This window comes from Lonchura striata, chromosome 2, assembly GCF_046129695.1.
Source record: "Lonchura striata isolate bLonStr1 chromosome 2, bLonStr1.mat, whole genome shotgun sequence".
Taxonomy (NCBI): Eukaryota; Metazoa; Chordata; class Aves; order Passeriformes; family Estrildidae; genus Lonchura; species Lonchura striata.
This window is the reverse complement of record NC_134604.1, coordinates 108,511,967-108,529,912: the sequence shown is the minus strand read 5'-3', so window position 1 is coordinate 108,529,912 and position 17,946 is coordinate 108,511,967. Positions and strand designations below refer to the sequence as shown.

General features: G+C 40.4%; 1 protein-coding gene across 1 annotated transcript in view; it reads right to left on the bottom strand.

Moving 5' to 3' along the window:
- Window positions 1-17,946, bottom strand: part of LANCL3 (LanC like family member 3) — a 36,177-nt gene that overhangs the window by 7,016 nt on the left and 11,215 nt on the right. The window contains exons 2-4 of the mRNA XM_021553035.2: window positions 2,368-2,491; window positions 1,411-1,608; window positions 249-456 (exon numbers count right to left, since the gene is read on the bottom strand). Coding sequence (XP_021408710.2) covers window positions 249-456; window positions 1,411-1,608; window positions 2,368-2,491 — 530 coding nt within the window. The remainder of the gene's footprint in view (window positions 1-248; window positions 457-1,410; window positions 1,609-2,367; window positions 2,492-17,946) is intronic.

Here is a 17,946-nt window from a genome sequence, read left to right as displayed (position 1 = left end):
TTCCAGCCCAGCTCCCTCTGAAGGAACACAGGCTCCTGGGCAGGGAGGGAGCCTGGCAGAGCCCAGGCAGCCTGGAACGAGACTGCAGAGCTCCCACAGAGTGCCCCCACCCCAGAACTCACAGCCAGAATTGATCCTGAAGCTTAAACACTCGTGTTAAATCCAAGAGTGGCGATCACAGACTCTGCTTTATAAATGTTCCTGAAACTCTGCGGTATTACCTACATCCAGAAGACAGAAATGCTCACCTTTGTGCCCTGTATATGTATTTGGAGTTCCCAGTGAGCCTATAAAGCAGCAGGAACACATAAGCACTACCAGCCACCCCGTGGCATATTCCAGGGCCCTTCTTCAGAAGGCCTTTCTGCCAGGTGAGCTCTCCACAGCGGATACAAGTGTCCAGATATTGAGGCTTCTTTGAAACCAGGTAAGCTTTGGCAAACAGATATGCAATGCCTAGCAAAAGAGCAGGGAGATTGTCTTTTGTAATGAGCACAACAAGGGTTTCAAAGAACACATAAAAAAATAAAGATTAATACATTAAAAACCTGCAGGCTCGTGCTCTACACATCAGTGTAGTCTCTAAATGCTCCATGAGGGCGGAGTATCTGCTATGCTAAAAGCACACAGTAAATGTAATTATCCACCCCCTGTGACGATGCCACTTTCAAACTTTTCAAGGCATTATTGAATTTCAGGGTTTACTCCAACATTCTCAGACTTTCATAATTTTAAAAGAGCAGTTACATTTTTGTCTTTAAACACTAAACTCTTAGAGCTGTCTTCTATTGGTTCCAGATCCCCATTAACCTCACCTGCTTACCCTGACAGAAACACAAGGACAGACAAGATAATTTCTTACACTGGCAATAGATACAAGCTTTTACTAAATGAGAAAAAAGAAACTCACTTTGTTTTTTCCCAGTGAGGCCTACACTGCTTTATTCTAGTTATACACAGTTATACATACTAACTTCTGCTAAAAAAAAGCTATTTGGCTTATTTTTAGAGGGAATAAATAAATTAATCATAATCTTCACCAGAGCACTGCACGCTTCAGTTCATGGTAACCTTATGGGAATGCACATGACACATAACCAACTCAAGTGCCTAAGGAAATGTTTAGCTGACTTGTAGTCTGAATTTAACAAACACTGGAGGTGCTGAAGTGTTCTTATAAACTACATCTGTGTTATTACCCAAGAACAGTGATGTGATACAGGTTTTTCTGGGGAAGAACAATAGCAATTAATGAATTTCCCTATCTCAAAGTGTAACTTCTTTATGCCCTTTGGGTTTTTTTCACTTTGGTTGAATTTAACCTGAGATCATCTTCTACATGGAATCACCTAATGTGGAAAAGCAATGTGATCAGCATCTGGCTGTGCATAGCATCAATTGGAAAAGAACCTGGAGCTCCATGGCACCAGTGCACCAGCTCGTTCTCCCGCTCGATGGTCTCCCCCAGCTCAGGGGGCCAGTTGCTGTTCTGCTCCTGGTCCATCAGGAAATCCACACTCTGCCACACCAGCTCCTGATCTGCTGGCTGCAGGTACTCGTAATAGGAGAGCAACATCTGCAGGATTGAGGAAAGCCCATGTGCTGCACCTGGAAAGAACAGAAAAAATTCAATTAGGGGATGAGCTTAGGTCCTGTCTGCACCTTACTGCAACTTTCCCTCGGGACAGATTTCCTTGTCAAGAGCATGGCTCCTTCATCTTCTTCATGCATACTTGAACAGCACTTGGAATAAAAGATTGCTAGGTGCATAACACCGTATTTTACTATTTCTGTCATTTCTAGTTCCTCTAGCTTTGCAAAAAATATGTATGAATTCCTTCTGCTCTCACTCTGATATGACTGAAACTCACTGTATGAAGTTAAACTGAACATGAACTGAATTCTGTTTCAAGGTGTTACTCTTAACACACTGCTGAATCTGGGCCATATATTTGCATTTGCTGAATGCAAATTGAAACTGGGCCATAAATGGGTATTTCCACTTACTCACTGACAGTATCAGTGAGCTAACTCCTAAATTTCAGTGCAAGAACTGTCTGTACCCGCCAGGGTCTCAGTGGCTGCTCTCTCTGCTGCCCTGCCAGGGAACTGCAAACCAATCTCACACTTTCTGCAGTGATTCTGTGCCTGGAGAAGTCCACAAGGGCCCTGCTCAGTGGCCTTTCACCACTGCTTCAGGTGAGCTCCATCCCAGCTGCCCGTGATGAGGAGGAGAAGGATGGATGGTCACAACTGGTTCAGGAGAAATCCCACACAGTAGATTTTATGTATTTTATTCCTGAAGTGCCTACTAGCTCAGCATCTCCACACAGCACACTCTCAGAGGTGTTGGTGTGTTTTACTCACCTAGATACTCTGTTCCATAATAGGAATACATCAGTGGGACTGGTTTCCTCTTCTTCACTGCATACTGTTTTCCTGATTCTAGTATGGCCAGGCAAATTGATTTAATTTGTGCTGCAGTCAGCACCTAAACAGAAACATCAAACAAACATCAAGTTTATTAAAATTATTTCATTTTTTAAGACATTTTTCAGGAGTCTGCTTTTTTGCCAATGCACAGGATGCAGTACTGCCTTTAATCTTATAAATATGCTGTAATGTACATCATTATTAGGAGTTCCTTACATAACAAGGTTGATTTACATAATGTTTCTCAAAACCAGAGTTTCATCCTGTCTCAGGAAGTGAATATCAAATCTTTAGCTGCACAGATGAGGTGAAAAGAGGCCGTGTAAGAGTCTTTCCTTCCCAGAAATCCTTCAGTCTGATGGAAGCTGACAACAAGCAGCAAGCAAGCTGCAGAACAGCAGTCTGCAGACTGAGTAAGAAGAATTAGGAGAAGACAAAGGAAAAGATGCAAGAAGTAAATGTTACAGGCCTTATTGGGACACACTGACCTAGGCAGATTTTTCTACAGACAAATTAAAAAAAAAAAAAGGAAGCGAGGAAGAGTTACTTAATTGTTATTAAATCACTACTATGAGAGTTCAGAAACTTCTTAATAAAAGAACCAGACTTTCTTAATACAAGAAAATGTTAAGAAAAATGAAGTGCAAGACTGGCTTCTATGAAGATAGGCTAGCTATGCTTGTGAGACTTATGCATCACAAGCAGGTTAATGCAGTCCCTAAAAACACTAATGCCTTACTCTTAGAGGTGTCAGAATTAAGACTGACAAATCACCATTTGTCAACATTTCACCAGACATGAACTTTTCCATGTTAATGATCTAAAGCATTCAGTGAGAGATCAGTTTCACAGGGTTTAATTACATGCAAATTACCGCAAGTACAAGCAATGTCCTGTGTCAGCCACACCTGGACATTACTGACCAATACCTAGGCCAATTAAATAATTTAACCAAAGTACTATTTTAGCTTTTGGTGAAAGTCCATATGGCAGCAGTACTTTGAAGAAAAATGTTTCAACTTGTGTAAAGAAAACTGAGAAAGCAAAAAGGAAAAATGACATAGGAAAAAAAAAAGGGAAAGGCTGTACAAATAGTCCTGGTAAGATAAACAGCAATCCTAAAATTAACTAGAATATCAGAATAGTGTCTTTTAAATGTTTATGAACAGATTTGGGTTTGCTATAATTTGTATTATCATAGGATTTACAATTACTTCACATTTAAAAAATACTGATAGGTTTAATATGGAGACAACATCTGTTATAAACTATATTTTCTCATTTGGACCATAAAAGATGCTACGGATAATTAATGTCACTTAAAACTTGACTGAAAAGTAATGGTTGAAAGATCTTGTTTGTGTGTCTCCCTTGCTCCATGATAACAAGAGATTTTATTACAGCTGCTCCAAATGACTGGTATTTGTACAACCTGGAGAACCTAGTTCTCATCTTGATTAGTGTTCTTTAATGTCACTGCAGCAGAATTAAATACGCCATTAGCATCTGGAGACTTCACTCATTTCCAGTCATTTTTAAATTAATTGTTTTAGCTTCACAGAATTTAAAGAGATGGGTTGAATCTTAAGCAAATGGGGAGAGCAAAGATACGACGAGAAACACTGAATTCTCTCCAGAGCTCTCATTTTACTGTCTTGAAATTTGGGACCTACTCCTCTGAATTGCATACCTTGTAAAAACATTAGTAAGATCATCTCTTAAAAATAAAAGTGAAGGGTAAGTTCTACTAATTGTAATTTTGAAAGGCAAAGGCATATGGGTTAGAAAAATCTTAATCAGTTCATTTTCTGTATGTAATGATTCCTTCACTTAATATTAACAACTAGCTTTCAATACAAATCATGTTTTGCTAAGCTTATTTTTATGTTCAGCACATTTAATTTTTAAATTGAACTAATGAGTGTTTTAGAATGCTGATTGTGTATTTTAAATGGATACAAACTTCTATCCAAATCCAGCCTTTCACAGTGCTGCATAAAGAAGTATCAGCTAGAAAAGAATGCACCGTTCACTGGTTTTTAATATAAAGTAAGTGTAAAACCTCAAAACACTTGAGCACTATGAATACCCAAGTCTATACATAGTATACCCTTTTGGCTGGCATAATGAAATATGCTAATGAATGTCACCTCTTTTTCAGAATGCAAAAGCAGCCCATATGCAAAGACAGATGAAAGATGCTATTTAAAAGCATGAATGAATGGTAGAAATCAACCCACATGATCCACTTCCACATGACCAAAGAAAATGAGAAAGAAGATGACTGTGTATCTTGAAAACAGTTTTATTTCTGGCCTCTTGGACTGATCTGTGGGCTTATACCAGGTAGATGTGTCCTAACTAACAGCTAAATAAATAAGTCTTTATGTTGACTACAAACACCTCTTACCAAGTCACTCAATTCACTGTCTTTGTAGGGTTGCTGCCTGTTTCCCAAAACACTTGAGCATGAAGGATTTGCATTTGCTCCTTATTCTGGGAAATGGTTGACTGGAACAGAAACTCTCACTTACCATCCCTATTAGTGGCCTGCCAAAGGCTAAATAATCAGCAGTCACATTTAAGATTTCCATTGGTTTGACACATTTTACTTCAACCAGTTTTGTGTTAAAATTTCCTTAGATTTCTGTCACCTTACCAAAAAAAAAAACCAAACCAAAAAACCAAAAAAAAAAACCCAAAAAACAACAAAAACAAAACTGTGGTTTGGCTCTGTATGCTCCCTCACAGTATCTTTAAAAAACCAGCTAAATCTTATGACCAAAACAACAATAATAAAATATATAACTTAAAACCACAGACAGTGCAACTGTGGTCCTACAAACTATATTTTCATTTCAGTATGGTCACAATGCTTCCTTGCCCCTGGGAATTACTGAAATAATGTTTAATTAGAGACAGAAAAGAAACAGACTCATCATCCTCAAGGCTTTGAAGGGAAACATTGTATATTGATATCACATCCCCTAGAGCCATCAGATGCTTTGATGCAGAATAAAGCCAATACGAGAATAGGCTATCTAGAAAAAAATTTCATACTTGAGAAATTACATACATATTTTGACAAAATTCTGTAATGTCACTTAATATAAGCATAGGTAAAATCATTATTTATTGTGTCAGTACTTGAATGGAAGACTAATGACACTAAGAGATATATTGCTACTGCTTTAAAACTTCACCTAATTCCTTTTTGTATTCTTGAAGACATCACAACCTGTGATGTCTTCAAGACACCACAGAATTACAGAATGGTTTGGGTTGGAAGGCACCTTAAAGACCATTTAGTTCCAAGTTCCCCACCATGGATAGGGACACTTTCTATGAGACCAGGCTGCTCAAAGCCCTGTCTACCCTGGCTTTGAAGAACTTCTCCACAACAACCTGTTCCAGTGTCTCACCATCCTCTCAGTTGCCTTCTTTCAGTCTAAAGCCATTCCCTGTTGTCCTGTCACTACATGCCCATGTAAAAAGCCCCTCTTAATCTTTCAGCTATTTATCAGACACACACATCATACATGTTCCTTTTCCTGGTTAAGTAGAGGTGGCCTGCCCCCTTCAGTCAAAAGAGGTGATTTTGTCTCAGTTGATGTTAAAAATGTTTATTTCAGTCTTCTCACTAGACTGAAGCTTGGAATACATGCATTCCACATTCTCACAATTTCTGTATCAATTGGTTGCTGGAGTTCTTTATTTTCTATTTTCTGTTTTGCATCATTATCCAGTGATGCTGAATAATAGCTCCACTCACACTGGTGACAGCTAGATCCCCACATACCTGTTACTTTAAGCACAACACATAGGCAGCACTTTAATGCTTTCTATTTGAACCACTGTCTGTGTCTAGGAGCCTGACTTGCCATAAAAAAGCCACTGTGATTGTTCATAAAGTCTCTCCATTTTTCTCTGATGTCACTGCAGACAATATGCCTTTTCCCATAAAAGCACTCCACAATTTTGTGAATTATTTAAGGCAGGTATTTTTTTTCAGTAAATCCCTGTTAAAAGGCAGCCAGGAAGTGCTATGTCCACAGCAATCACAGAGCATCATTCTGGTTTTTGTTAGCAATCTCTCACCGTGAGATTGTTTAGTTGGAAGTCAATAATTTCACAACTCCTTTTAATCTACAAAAAGAGATTTTGCAATTATTGGTTATGATAGTGCTAAGCCTCACGTATGTGTTTTGAAAACTGTAGACAGAAATCTTGACCTTGAGGATTAGGCAGAAAGCAGCAGGATGAGCTCTTCTGATTAGAGTAATGTTTTCAGCACTTTTTCATTCCTCTGAATGCTTGTACAAACCCCTTGGCTCGTTTTCAAAACCACTGCTACATCAAACTGCATGCTGTATGGAGTGTTTTTGATGACTGTAAGCTTTTAATTATTTTAACAGGTCTGTATTTATTTCCTTAGAGCTCTTTCCTGTGACAGAAGGCATTACTGAAATTTTGATAGATGCATGAGCACTTTCAGGAGGTAACAGCTACAGTTACATTATTGTGGAAAAACCTTCTATGCACATAAAAACATTTTATTATGCACCTAACACATCAAATCTCTCTCTGTTACACTTCTAACAAGCCACTTACATGAATTTGATTGTAAACTTCTGATGCTGTACATAGTGTGAAACTAAGCTGAAGAAAATGGGTCAATCTGCAAATAACATAACAGGAGCTTTGCCATTGCTCTCCTATGCTGGTAGCCCAGCAGAGGGAGCTTGTGAATTAGCTATAATAACTCAAAATGCTGCAAAAAATGATACACATGTTTTTGTTCAGCAAGAGAGTAGACACTGGTCATTTCATGATACTTACTGCAACACATGGTATTTCAGTTCATTCCTTAAGCTTGATCTTTTCCTGCCAAAGACAGGGACTGGCATTGTTCAGGAACCTTTCCATGCAATGTCACAGCCAGGTTTTTCCCTTTCAGATGATGGTAACACCTGAAGCCATGGAAAAGCAGCAGGTACAATAACAGGATCTGTCTCCCCTTAGTGTTATTCCAGTTTGATTGATGTACCTCTCCTTTGGCACAGTGAGAAACCCAGATCCAAGTACACAGACACAGAAGCTCATGAGTCTGCTTCCCTCAAGAGCACTGTCAAGTACACCCTTCTTTTAAAGATAAAAAATACAGTTTTAAATCTCCTGAAAATTTTGGTCAATAAATTAGATTAATTTCAGAAGTACTATTCCTAATGCAGTCTGATGCTGTAACAGCACCATGCATTGTCTTGGAGTGTACTTCCCCAGATTTCTCACAGTAACAGTGGCAGTGACAGTGTGGTCAGACTCACAACAACTACTGCTATGGTTCTGCCAGTTTACTGGAATATGGTACCTGACTGCAATCCTGAGTAAGTCAGACTTCCCTATAGATCTCATTGGCATGGCTTAACATGTGAACGTGGGTGGCTTTGAAGGTTGCTCTTTGCCTCAGCACCATGGGCCAGAAAAGCCAGTCCTGTCCTATTTTGTGGGTCACTAATCATTACTCCAATCAGAAACTGAAGGCTGCCTTTATTCCTAATGAATCAAATTACTGGTAAATAAGACCAAACATAAGTTTTGTTACATTAAGAGTACAAAACTTCCACAGGTCCTACCCGCCAGGACTGTGTAGCATTAAACCCATCAAATTCTGCTGTTAAACTTGTCCTTCAGAAGGGGAACATGAAATGTTCCAGAAAAGGATGGAGCACAACTGTCACTGTAGACAGAGCAGTGTGCTCAGAGCAGCTGGTGCTGCTACACAGTTGGTCAGATGCAATGAGCATCTCAATTCCTTATGTCTCCACTTAAAAAATGAGTTTCAAAGAAAAACAACTGGCCCTTTGTGTGGCTGACAACATTCAGGGTCTTTGTGTACACTGTCCACACACACTTCTCTCCCTTGTGATTGTCACTGATGGGCATTTTGATTTGTCCTAAGGGAAGAACACCAGGTAGGAAATGGAGGAGAGCCCAGCTGGCCCAACCTCCAGCATTTTACACCCTTTTGCAGGCTGATGTGTACCAAAGTCAGTGACAATAATCACAGGTTCCCCCACACCTGGAATGCATTCAGCTCCAGGGCAGGAGGGTGTAGGCAGCTGGGCACTGGCCTTTTCTCCCAGGGAACCAGTGACAGCACAAGAGGACAGAGCCTGAAGCTGTGCCAAGGGAGGTTTAGCTTGGACATTAGGAAGAATTACTTCACAGAGAGGAAGATTAGACATTGGAACAGACTGCCAGGGAGTCACTGTCCCTGGAGGTGTTGAAGGAAAGACTGGATGCAGTGCCTTGATCTGACTGACACATTGGTGTTCAGTCACAGGTTGGATCTGATGATCCCAGAGGTCTTTTCCAACCTAATTGTTTCTGGGATTCTGTGGTTATGCAAGCAATCACACAGTTTCTCCTGTATGGTATTCTTTCCTAAGGACATTTCTCCCTAGGTGTTCTCACCACAATGCCCAGCAGAGACAAGGGGAAGGCAGAGGGTATGTGTGGAGGGGGAGGAAGCACAAGAAGATCTGAGTATCTTTTGATGCTGCTGCACTTTTCTTCAAGCTCCTCCTACCCTGGGTAAATGAAGAGAGGGAAACATGAGTTTTTCTTAGTTACACTCAGGCTGCCAATACCTCTTACTCTGCTGCACCAGGATGTGGCTGGATACACCAATCCAGTTGCTATATAGTGGCTCTCCCAGGTCTTGGGAAGGAAAAAAAATCAGTTCTCCATTACTATCACTACTTGAAGAAAGTAGGGAAGCACCACCTCCCTGCTCTCTGCTGCTGGAGAAATGAAGCAGGGAGGATGCCAAGGAACAGATACCAGATGAGAACAGTTCAGATAATCACCATGACTGAGGAGGGATCAGCCTGCCCACTGAGAGCTGAGCAAAGCCAGCAGGGCACTTCTCAGGAGGACAAGTCCAGTCACAGAAGTGAGGTATCCTGGGATGCACTCCTGTGCTGAGGCTTTTGAACAGCAGCTGTCTGCACCCCAGCTGCATGTTCTCTGCTGCCTAGTCGAGGGTTAGAGTTACCACAGAGCACGGAGAGCCAACAATTTAATTTCAAGCATCTCTCCCTAGAATTGCACCCAAATTCAAGAGGATGAATTTGAAAAGCGTGTTTTAAAACATGAAAAAGATTTGCAAATTAAGTGAGAAACAAACCCAGCACTGCTTCGAGAGGCTTTTTCTTACATTACAGAATTCTACCCCAACATTTTTCAACAAGCATGTAAAATCCCTTTTTTTTCCCCTTTTTCACTGTTATTACTGACTAGCCACATAATGCATGGCTGAGCAATTATGGGGTCACAAACTCTGGGAACTGGCAAAAATGGATGTATCAGAGATCACCTTTCTACAATTCAGATCCTTGTTTGGAGCTCCTGTGTATCAACACTCCTTCACCAGACAGAGGAGCAGTGCATGACAGCTGCAAATAAATATGGATACTGCTTTCCTTTCCATTCTCCCCTCACAGGTAGGAAGAAGATTATTCATGTACAAATTTCATCAGTGGGAAGTCTGACTCTGTTTAGTCTCAGCCAGAAAGTAAATCAGTGCATGAGTTCTGTAATTGGCTCATAGTAAAAACACAGCAGAGTTGTCAATTCCTGATGGGAGATTTATCCTTCTGCTCTCCAGATAGGTGTCCCTGACAGTGCTGCATGATGATGACAAACACCTTCCAAGCTGGGCACCCTGCACTCTTGTTGGGGTAACAGTGTGCTGTAGCTGTACTGCCCCAGGATCCCATCCCATTTATAACACTACCAAGCAAGGAACATCTGCTCTGCTGTGTATACTGGATCAGCTTACTTCCCCTTAACAGCAGGTCTGCTGGTTCTCTGGAAGTGATTCCATGCCTTCATCTGTTCCACAGATATTTCCTGTGGTAGCAGAGCTGTCCTGGTGCTTGGACTGGCTCATGAATGCAATCTATGCAGAGGCATAAGAAGTACTATCCATTCTTCCAGCTCCAGAGCAGCAGGGAACAGGATTGATGAAACAGTCCTTGCAAGAGACAAAATCTTTGAAGGAATGAGAGACCCTCCCTCCCCAAACACTGCATAAACCTGTGGCTTCAGTCTGAATTTAAAAATTATGCAAGTCCAGTTCATTTGGGCACCATCATTTGCTACTAGGAACTCAGGCAGGCTGCTTCTTGGGAAAAGGAATTTATTATTGTTTGTACATCTGCAGGTCATCAGGAGATGGGCAGAACTCGATTCCGAGTCAGTCAGTAAAGACTAACATTAGTCAAAAAGAACCTGACCTAGGCTTAGAGTTCTATAAATGAAAATGACAACTGTGCCTAAAAACCAAATAAAGTTGATGAGCCATATTTGAAGATTACTTGAAGGTCTCCAGAACCAGACACTTGTCTCCTCATTCTTTTACTTTATCAGTAAGAGATGTGAGATCCCAAAAAAAACCCCAAGTAAAACTAAGAGATTATACTTAAAAGCAACTAAGTAATAGAGAAAGCAACTATGTAATACAATAAATTAAATGTACAGGATGAGGACAGAGAAAGACTGATTGCTAGTTCCTTAAGAATATCTCTAAGGAAGCTCATAATTCTATTCATCTTAAATAAAGCCATACCTTAATCACTCACAGTAATGGAAAAGAGCCTTCTCAGCCTCATGCAGCACTTTATTTTTTCAATTTGTCAAAGTCACTTCAACTATTAGATCATTCTTATATCTTTTAATATCAAAGTCCTCATTGACCTGAATGGGTCTTGGCTGTGGACACTGTTAATCCTGGCAAGTATCATGTAAGAAATGCTAAAATTTTACAAGTTTCTTAGGGTTTCTTTATCCTGCTAGTAGCACCAAAGGGCTGGCTCATGATTTGTTGGGACTGATGATTTTGTCCAAGTTAGTTCTTAAAGACTGAGACTTCAGGAACATTAATTACTGACAGAGTAAAATGCTGACCTCACTTGCAGAGAAGCTGAGTAGAGACAACTAAAAGATACAGTTGAGCAAATGTCCAACTCTTCATTGATCCTACTCTCATTTCCATCAGTTTGGAGGGAACTGACTAGCACATGCACTGCCATTCATTGCTCTAAACCAATGTTGAGTACATGACTTAGAGGCAATAAAAAATATTTGGGCTTTTTTAATCTCTTTTTTCCAAGGCTGATCATACTTCACGCCTATTGAAAAAAGCTGCATTTATAAGCAGTAGTTCTCCCTCAGACTCTCAAAGAACTGTCAACAAATATTCTCAAGAAGGCTGTCTCCTGTGATGAGCCAGGCAACACGTCTTCTGCATCTAAATTAAAGAGACTAAAAATTTCAGTTGGGGTATGAGGCACCATTCCCCTGAAGCCAGAATTCCAAATAATGTATTTTCTGCGGAGGCGGAGCTCGAGCTCTACTCGTGCTACAGATCTTCTTTGCTACCACAAATACATTGTTTGAAGAATTAAAATAAATAAAATTAAGAAGTTTGAAAAAATAAAGAATTGCAGTTTATATACACACAAGCAAAATGTATTGGATCAAATTATCTCTCGTCTTGCTTGATAGTCAATTTAACAGGAATTCAGTTGCCATTCAAATTAATATCCTAGGTCATGGTTTACAGATACAGCTGAGACTGTCAGACATTTAAGTTTTCCATGGAGAATTTTTTTTCTGTCAGGACTACAGGATTTGGCCTGGACTACACCTGTCAAAAACATTTTATCACTTTTCAACTAATCAAATATTACAATGTAAGCAATTGTACATCCACTTAATTTTACATATAAAGTGTGCTGCTGGGTGTCATAGGTTTGTTCTTTCTTCTTTTTTTGGCTTCCTTGGAGTTTTGTTCAGCATTGTTGACACAGTTGCAAGTCACAAAATATGCCAGGGACATTTGAAACTCAGAAACCAGAGACTTCATTCTATGCATTATTAGGCAGCTTTATGTTATTTTCCCCTTTACATTAAAAATACTGCATTCCATATCTGTCACTATCATCCAGTCCTTTCATCCTCCTCATGCAAGAATTCCCAATGTACTTCCAGTGTCTGCAGGCTTCTTTTGTGAGTGATTAGACCTCCTCCTCCTGTACAAGCCAACGTGCGTCATTCACAGGCTTACCAAACTAAATAAGAAAACAGATACATCTCCTCAAAGCCTCATGGCAGAAGTGCTGGAACTTAAAAAAAAACTGATGGAGGAGGAGAGGCTGCAGAAAGTAGCATTTGGAAAACTATCCATAAAAGACTGTACAGCTTGTTACTGTTAAAACTTGCAAAAATTAGCTACTACTCATTCCTTCATTTGCTTCAAATTAAGGCTCAGAAAGAGAACACAGTTGCTGCCAGCATCAGAGGCTCCTAACTACCTAACTAACTAACTAACTAATGCCTTCAATTCACTGGGATTTTTTCCCACATTTAAAATAAATAAAAGCTTGGGCTTCCATGCTAACATGCTGCCTAGGGATGCATGGAATGCCCCAACAGGGGCTGTATGATGCAGGTGGAGCTGTAACAGATCAGTACCTCAGGAGTCCCTGACCTGCTCCCAGTCTGACACTCAGGGAGCAGAAGGACCTAAACCATGAGTGACAATTGCTCAGTGCTGTGAGCAGGTCTGTTATCTGCTCAGTGTATTGCAGCACTGTGGGAAGCTGACAGAAAGTGTTAGGATGCATGAGAGTAACACTGAAATGATTATTTAACAGCTACTTTAGCACTGATTGCTTTGTTCTTTCTTCTGATAATTCAATAAACAAAACAAGAAGTCAAGCAGAAATGAGTACTTTAAGGGTAATTAAGAAATTCTTCTAAGTGAAGCTAACATCTGTTTTCTGGACAGGAGATAATGTGTCAAAGAAGATAATGTGTTAAATAACATAAAAATTTACTTTATCTTGCAATATATGAACAAAATTATGGTTTATGAGAAGCTGCAAATTTAAAGGCAAAATATCTCTCTGCTCCCCCAAGACTAAGCTAGGGAAATTATTTCTACAAAATTTAGCTGAGTCCACTCATACTGCAATTTTAACAAACCAACTGAACTTTTCCATAACTGAGAATTTTTAGAAAGATCTTTGGCTTGGCTGCTGGAAGAGCTCCACCACTCCAACTGAATTAAATTTGAATTCTTCAGAGCCCATGTTGTGTAAATAAATAATCCGTCACCTTTCAACTCATCCAATATTACAATGTAAGTACATGGATTCCTGACTGTGAGAAACTAGAATGTTAATGGTTAATGACTCAAACAATTTCCCATTTGTGCTTTGCACCCCTGAGGGGCAGGGAGTGAGTTTTTGGGTGTGTGGTGATGAAGCCTTTGGTCCCTGTAAGACCGAGGGTGTAAGCACCCAGCACCAGGGCTACAAGCCAGGCTTTGAGCCAGGTAAGAGGCAGATCCTGCAAGGTGGGATGGTGCTTTTTATCATGCCAGTTGTCCTCCCTCAGTTGTAAAACTCCCCCTGCTACCCCAAGGAAAGGTCCTGAGGGTGTTCATCCCCTTTGATGGGGCATAACTGGCTCAACTAGGTTGAAGTGAGAGGCAAGAAGGGCTCATAAACCACCAAAACCCCCCAAAACATTCCCAGGCTCATTTCTGAGGCTTTCTCCCAAAGGACTGAAAGTTTCTCCATCAGGGAAGGTACCTGGACATTCTCACCAAGCCTAAGCATACATTAACCCATTGAACTTTGTGTTTTGGGGGCTTCCCCGACCCCCAATGCATCAAGACTGTGACCATCACTTTGACCAATGGACATTAAAATTGCATCAAGTCTTACTGCAGGATCCATTGGTGAGATATCTTTCTACTCTTATGCTTTTTTTTTCTTTTCCCTCGTTCATTTACTTGAGTGTTATTTTTATGGTTTTATATTGCTATATTACTAAGGATAATAGTAACCAAAATTATTATTTTATGGTCACATACCAGCTCGCCTTTGCAACCAAACTATTCCAAAATAAACCCTATCTATATACATTTACAAACACCAATCATTCAGTGTGGTTTCATTCTAATCTGCCCCAAGGGATCTATTAATAAGAACTCTTGCCTTCAGGGATGGGTCACAACACTGCCAGATGTTGCAAGGCCAAGTCATAGAATCAACTCCCAGAACTTAGCCCATCAATTCTGGAAAATAAATGAACCCTTATGTTTCAGAGCATAATGCAAGTCCTTAATGAAAGCAGGTTAGGCATGAGGCATGGTACACACAACACATTTCAGAACCACTTTCCAGACATTTGTGTAGCTGAGTCATCTAGCACTGGTACAAGACATTAAAGCAGATGGAGCACTAGAAACAAATCTTGAAGGAGAAAGATTTGTTTATACACTATCGTGCTCCTCACTGCAATCAAGTGGAAGCATCCAACTGTCCATGCTGTGCTGTGTGTGAAACAGTTTGAAAACTGTTATTTAAACCTGTTGTGCAGTTACTGTGCCTGTGCCATGCTGCCAGCAACAGTTTCATCCCTTACTGCCACTTCAGGTGACAAAGACAGCATCTGGGGCCCATCCCTCCAGGCTGTGCTCTGAAGAATGTTTGAGTATTGAACAGGAGTAATTTCAATCAGAGGTAAAATAGGATGCTCCAGCCATCAGCACACTCTGCTGAGAGGCATCAGCTTAAATCACTGCACTGTGTCAGAAAAAGAAGGGAGGTGAATTTGAATTGCCAGGTCTGTGATGAAATCTCAAGGTTACTGCATATAAAAAGGAAGACCCCCACTTGTACTGCAATTTGCTCAGAGCCCATTTGATCTTAAAATCTGTAAGGGTGACAAGAGGTGAACACATTCTGCCCTTGCTACTGGGAAAAGATGTGATGCCAAATTTGCTTTTACTCTGCAGCAGGTCAGACCCTTGGGGCTCTGTGAGAAGAGCACTTCCAGCAAACTGGGAGGGATGAGCTACGTGGGATGTGCTCCCCAGCTGCAGCTTTACAGCCTCCTTTGGAGGATGTACAGATGAGTTATGGCAGGTGAGGTGGAGTGCAAATGGCCACTCACTACCTGTGGGAAAACTGGAAGGAGTTGCATAAATACCATGGAGAAAAGACAGCACTATAGATCTGTACCAGAGCTCCACAGATGGTGAGTGAGGTAGCTGTTGGCCTATGAATTTTGGCATGGCTTGTGTGACCCTCAACACAGCACTCTCAGGATTTGCACACCTATCAAAAGATACCCAGAAGATTTCCAGGGCAAAAATCACGTGCCTTGGACATTTAAGAGTATCCAACCTTATTCACCAGCCCACCAGGGAAAGATTTGACTACAAAACTTTTGATGTTTTGGCATCCAGAGCGAGTTCTAGGCAATGGAAAGGTCTGAGGAATCACAGAGCGAATACATCTTTTCTCTGTTGGATGGTACAGCTGTGTAAGGAGTCCAAAATGGCACTGACCTTGTGGATGCCTTGTTGTGATAATGAGAACTGGTTATGGCTTTTCACTGATATTAGCTGTTCATTCCCATGGAGAATAAATGCAAAGGAATGTAAGGAGAATTCACATTAAAGTAAGTGCTGAACTCTGATTTACTCAGGCCCTGTCATGTCCACCTTGCTTGAATCTCACTTTCTTCCTAACATACAGGATAGGTATTACAGATATTTCTTCACAGATACGTGCTCTTACACTAAAAAATAAAAATAAACCTTGTGTTAGCTCATTTTTTAATCTCTTGAGCTGTTCTCATACTCTCTGCCTCTGCATAATATCTGGCACTTGCTTCAGTTTAAATGCCAAATCAATTCTTATCCAGATATCTGCCTCTTCTGGATCATTAATGAATATAATAAATAAGGCTGTTTGCTACATCAGTCCCTTATTAGTACTTATGATTGGCTTTGCTTGTGGTTCTTTCAGCCAAATCCAAATCCACAAAGTCCCATCCAAGCCAGCATGAATTAAGTTTTCAAAGAAGATTATCTTTGACACTGCATCAAAAGACCTATTCAAATGTAAACAAGGTATTGGCTACTTTCAACAGCCACTAATTTTATGATTCTGTTGTTTACAACAAGTGATCTTGCTTGTCTCAAAAGACTTCTTTATTCCATGTCATGCTGCTTTATATGCACAGTTCTACTATGCAGATTTTTATGAGGCCTGTGACACCTGGAAGTATGTCTAAATATTTGCTGCTAAGGAACAATGTGGCTACCTGTGAAATTAGTTAAATGAGGTAAATGACACAACAGCATCATTCAGAGGCTAACTAAAGCATAAAATAGTCACTTAAAAGTAGCACCAGCACTGCCTTCAAGCAGGGGGAATTCTAGAGAACTCCATGCTGGCATCATGCCACTTTTACTTTGAGTGATGATCTGCAATTTGTGCCATGCCAATAAGCCACTGAATAGAAATATCAACTTAAGCTACAGGAAGAATGCTGACAACATAATGCAGGAAAACCAGATGAAGGTGATCAAGTCCTCTGAGTCACCTGAATTTTACTCTATCCTTAGACTGTGGGAGCAGCCTGATGTAGTAAAAATCCTGATGTTCTGTATGGGGCTCCCAGATACCCCAGGGCACATTGACAAGACAGCTCTGAAGCAAAGGACAGTAACAAAAGAATTTCCAGGGGCATACAGTGCCATTAGCATTGCCTGGAAATATGCCCACAACTCCAAACACAGTCCAAGTCATATTTCAAATACAGACAGTCACTTATAATTCAACACTGCCACAATTCAAGGGCAGAGTAAGAGTCATGGGATTTATTTGAGGAAGTGTGGAATAATGTGCTCTTTAAAACGTAGCTTACTTGGTAAGTAATGGGATTACTATCTGTATTTTTCTTCTAGTTGCAAGATTGCCATTTGGTACCATAATAGAATTAGGAACATTTTATCTATCTTCCCTTTGTGCTACTTTTCCCTCAGTTCTCAGTAAACCAAGCAGACTTTGGGAAAAAGAGACTGCTGTAGCAGAAGGCACAGTTCGTATTACTCTAAGAGTTCAAACCTCACACAGCAAGGAGGAAGAATAAGAGCCATGAGACAAATCACACCACTGCTATCAGCAATAAAGACATATTCACAGCACTTGGCCATTAGCTTGCATGTAATTAACTATCAGGAAATACAATTCCTCATGTTACAGATGACACATGGTGCCCTGAGAGCACTCAATGCCATCTTCTCTTTTGCTAGATTTGTCAATTTTACATGACTGTTCCCTGCAGCCCCACAGGAGGAAGTGAGCAAAGTGAGACAGGAGGGCCCCACACGGTTATTTCTGGACCTACAGATCACAAAGTGTGTTTTCCAAGGCAAGCTTGTTAAGTCAGAATACATGTATTTAAAATCCTTTACCAGATGCCTTTCATACCCTATTTTGTGTGGTTAATATTCTGATGTCCTTGGAATAAAACTGCTTCACCTCAAGAGCCCAGAAGGACACTGAAGTTCTCTGATATCTGTCATGCAGAACCTGAAAGAGATTCCACAAAAATAACAACAGGAAAAGAACCTCCCTCATA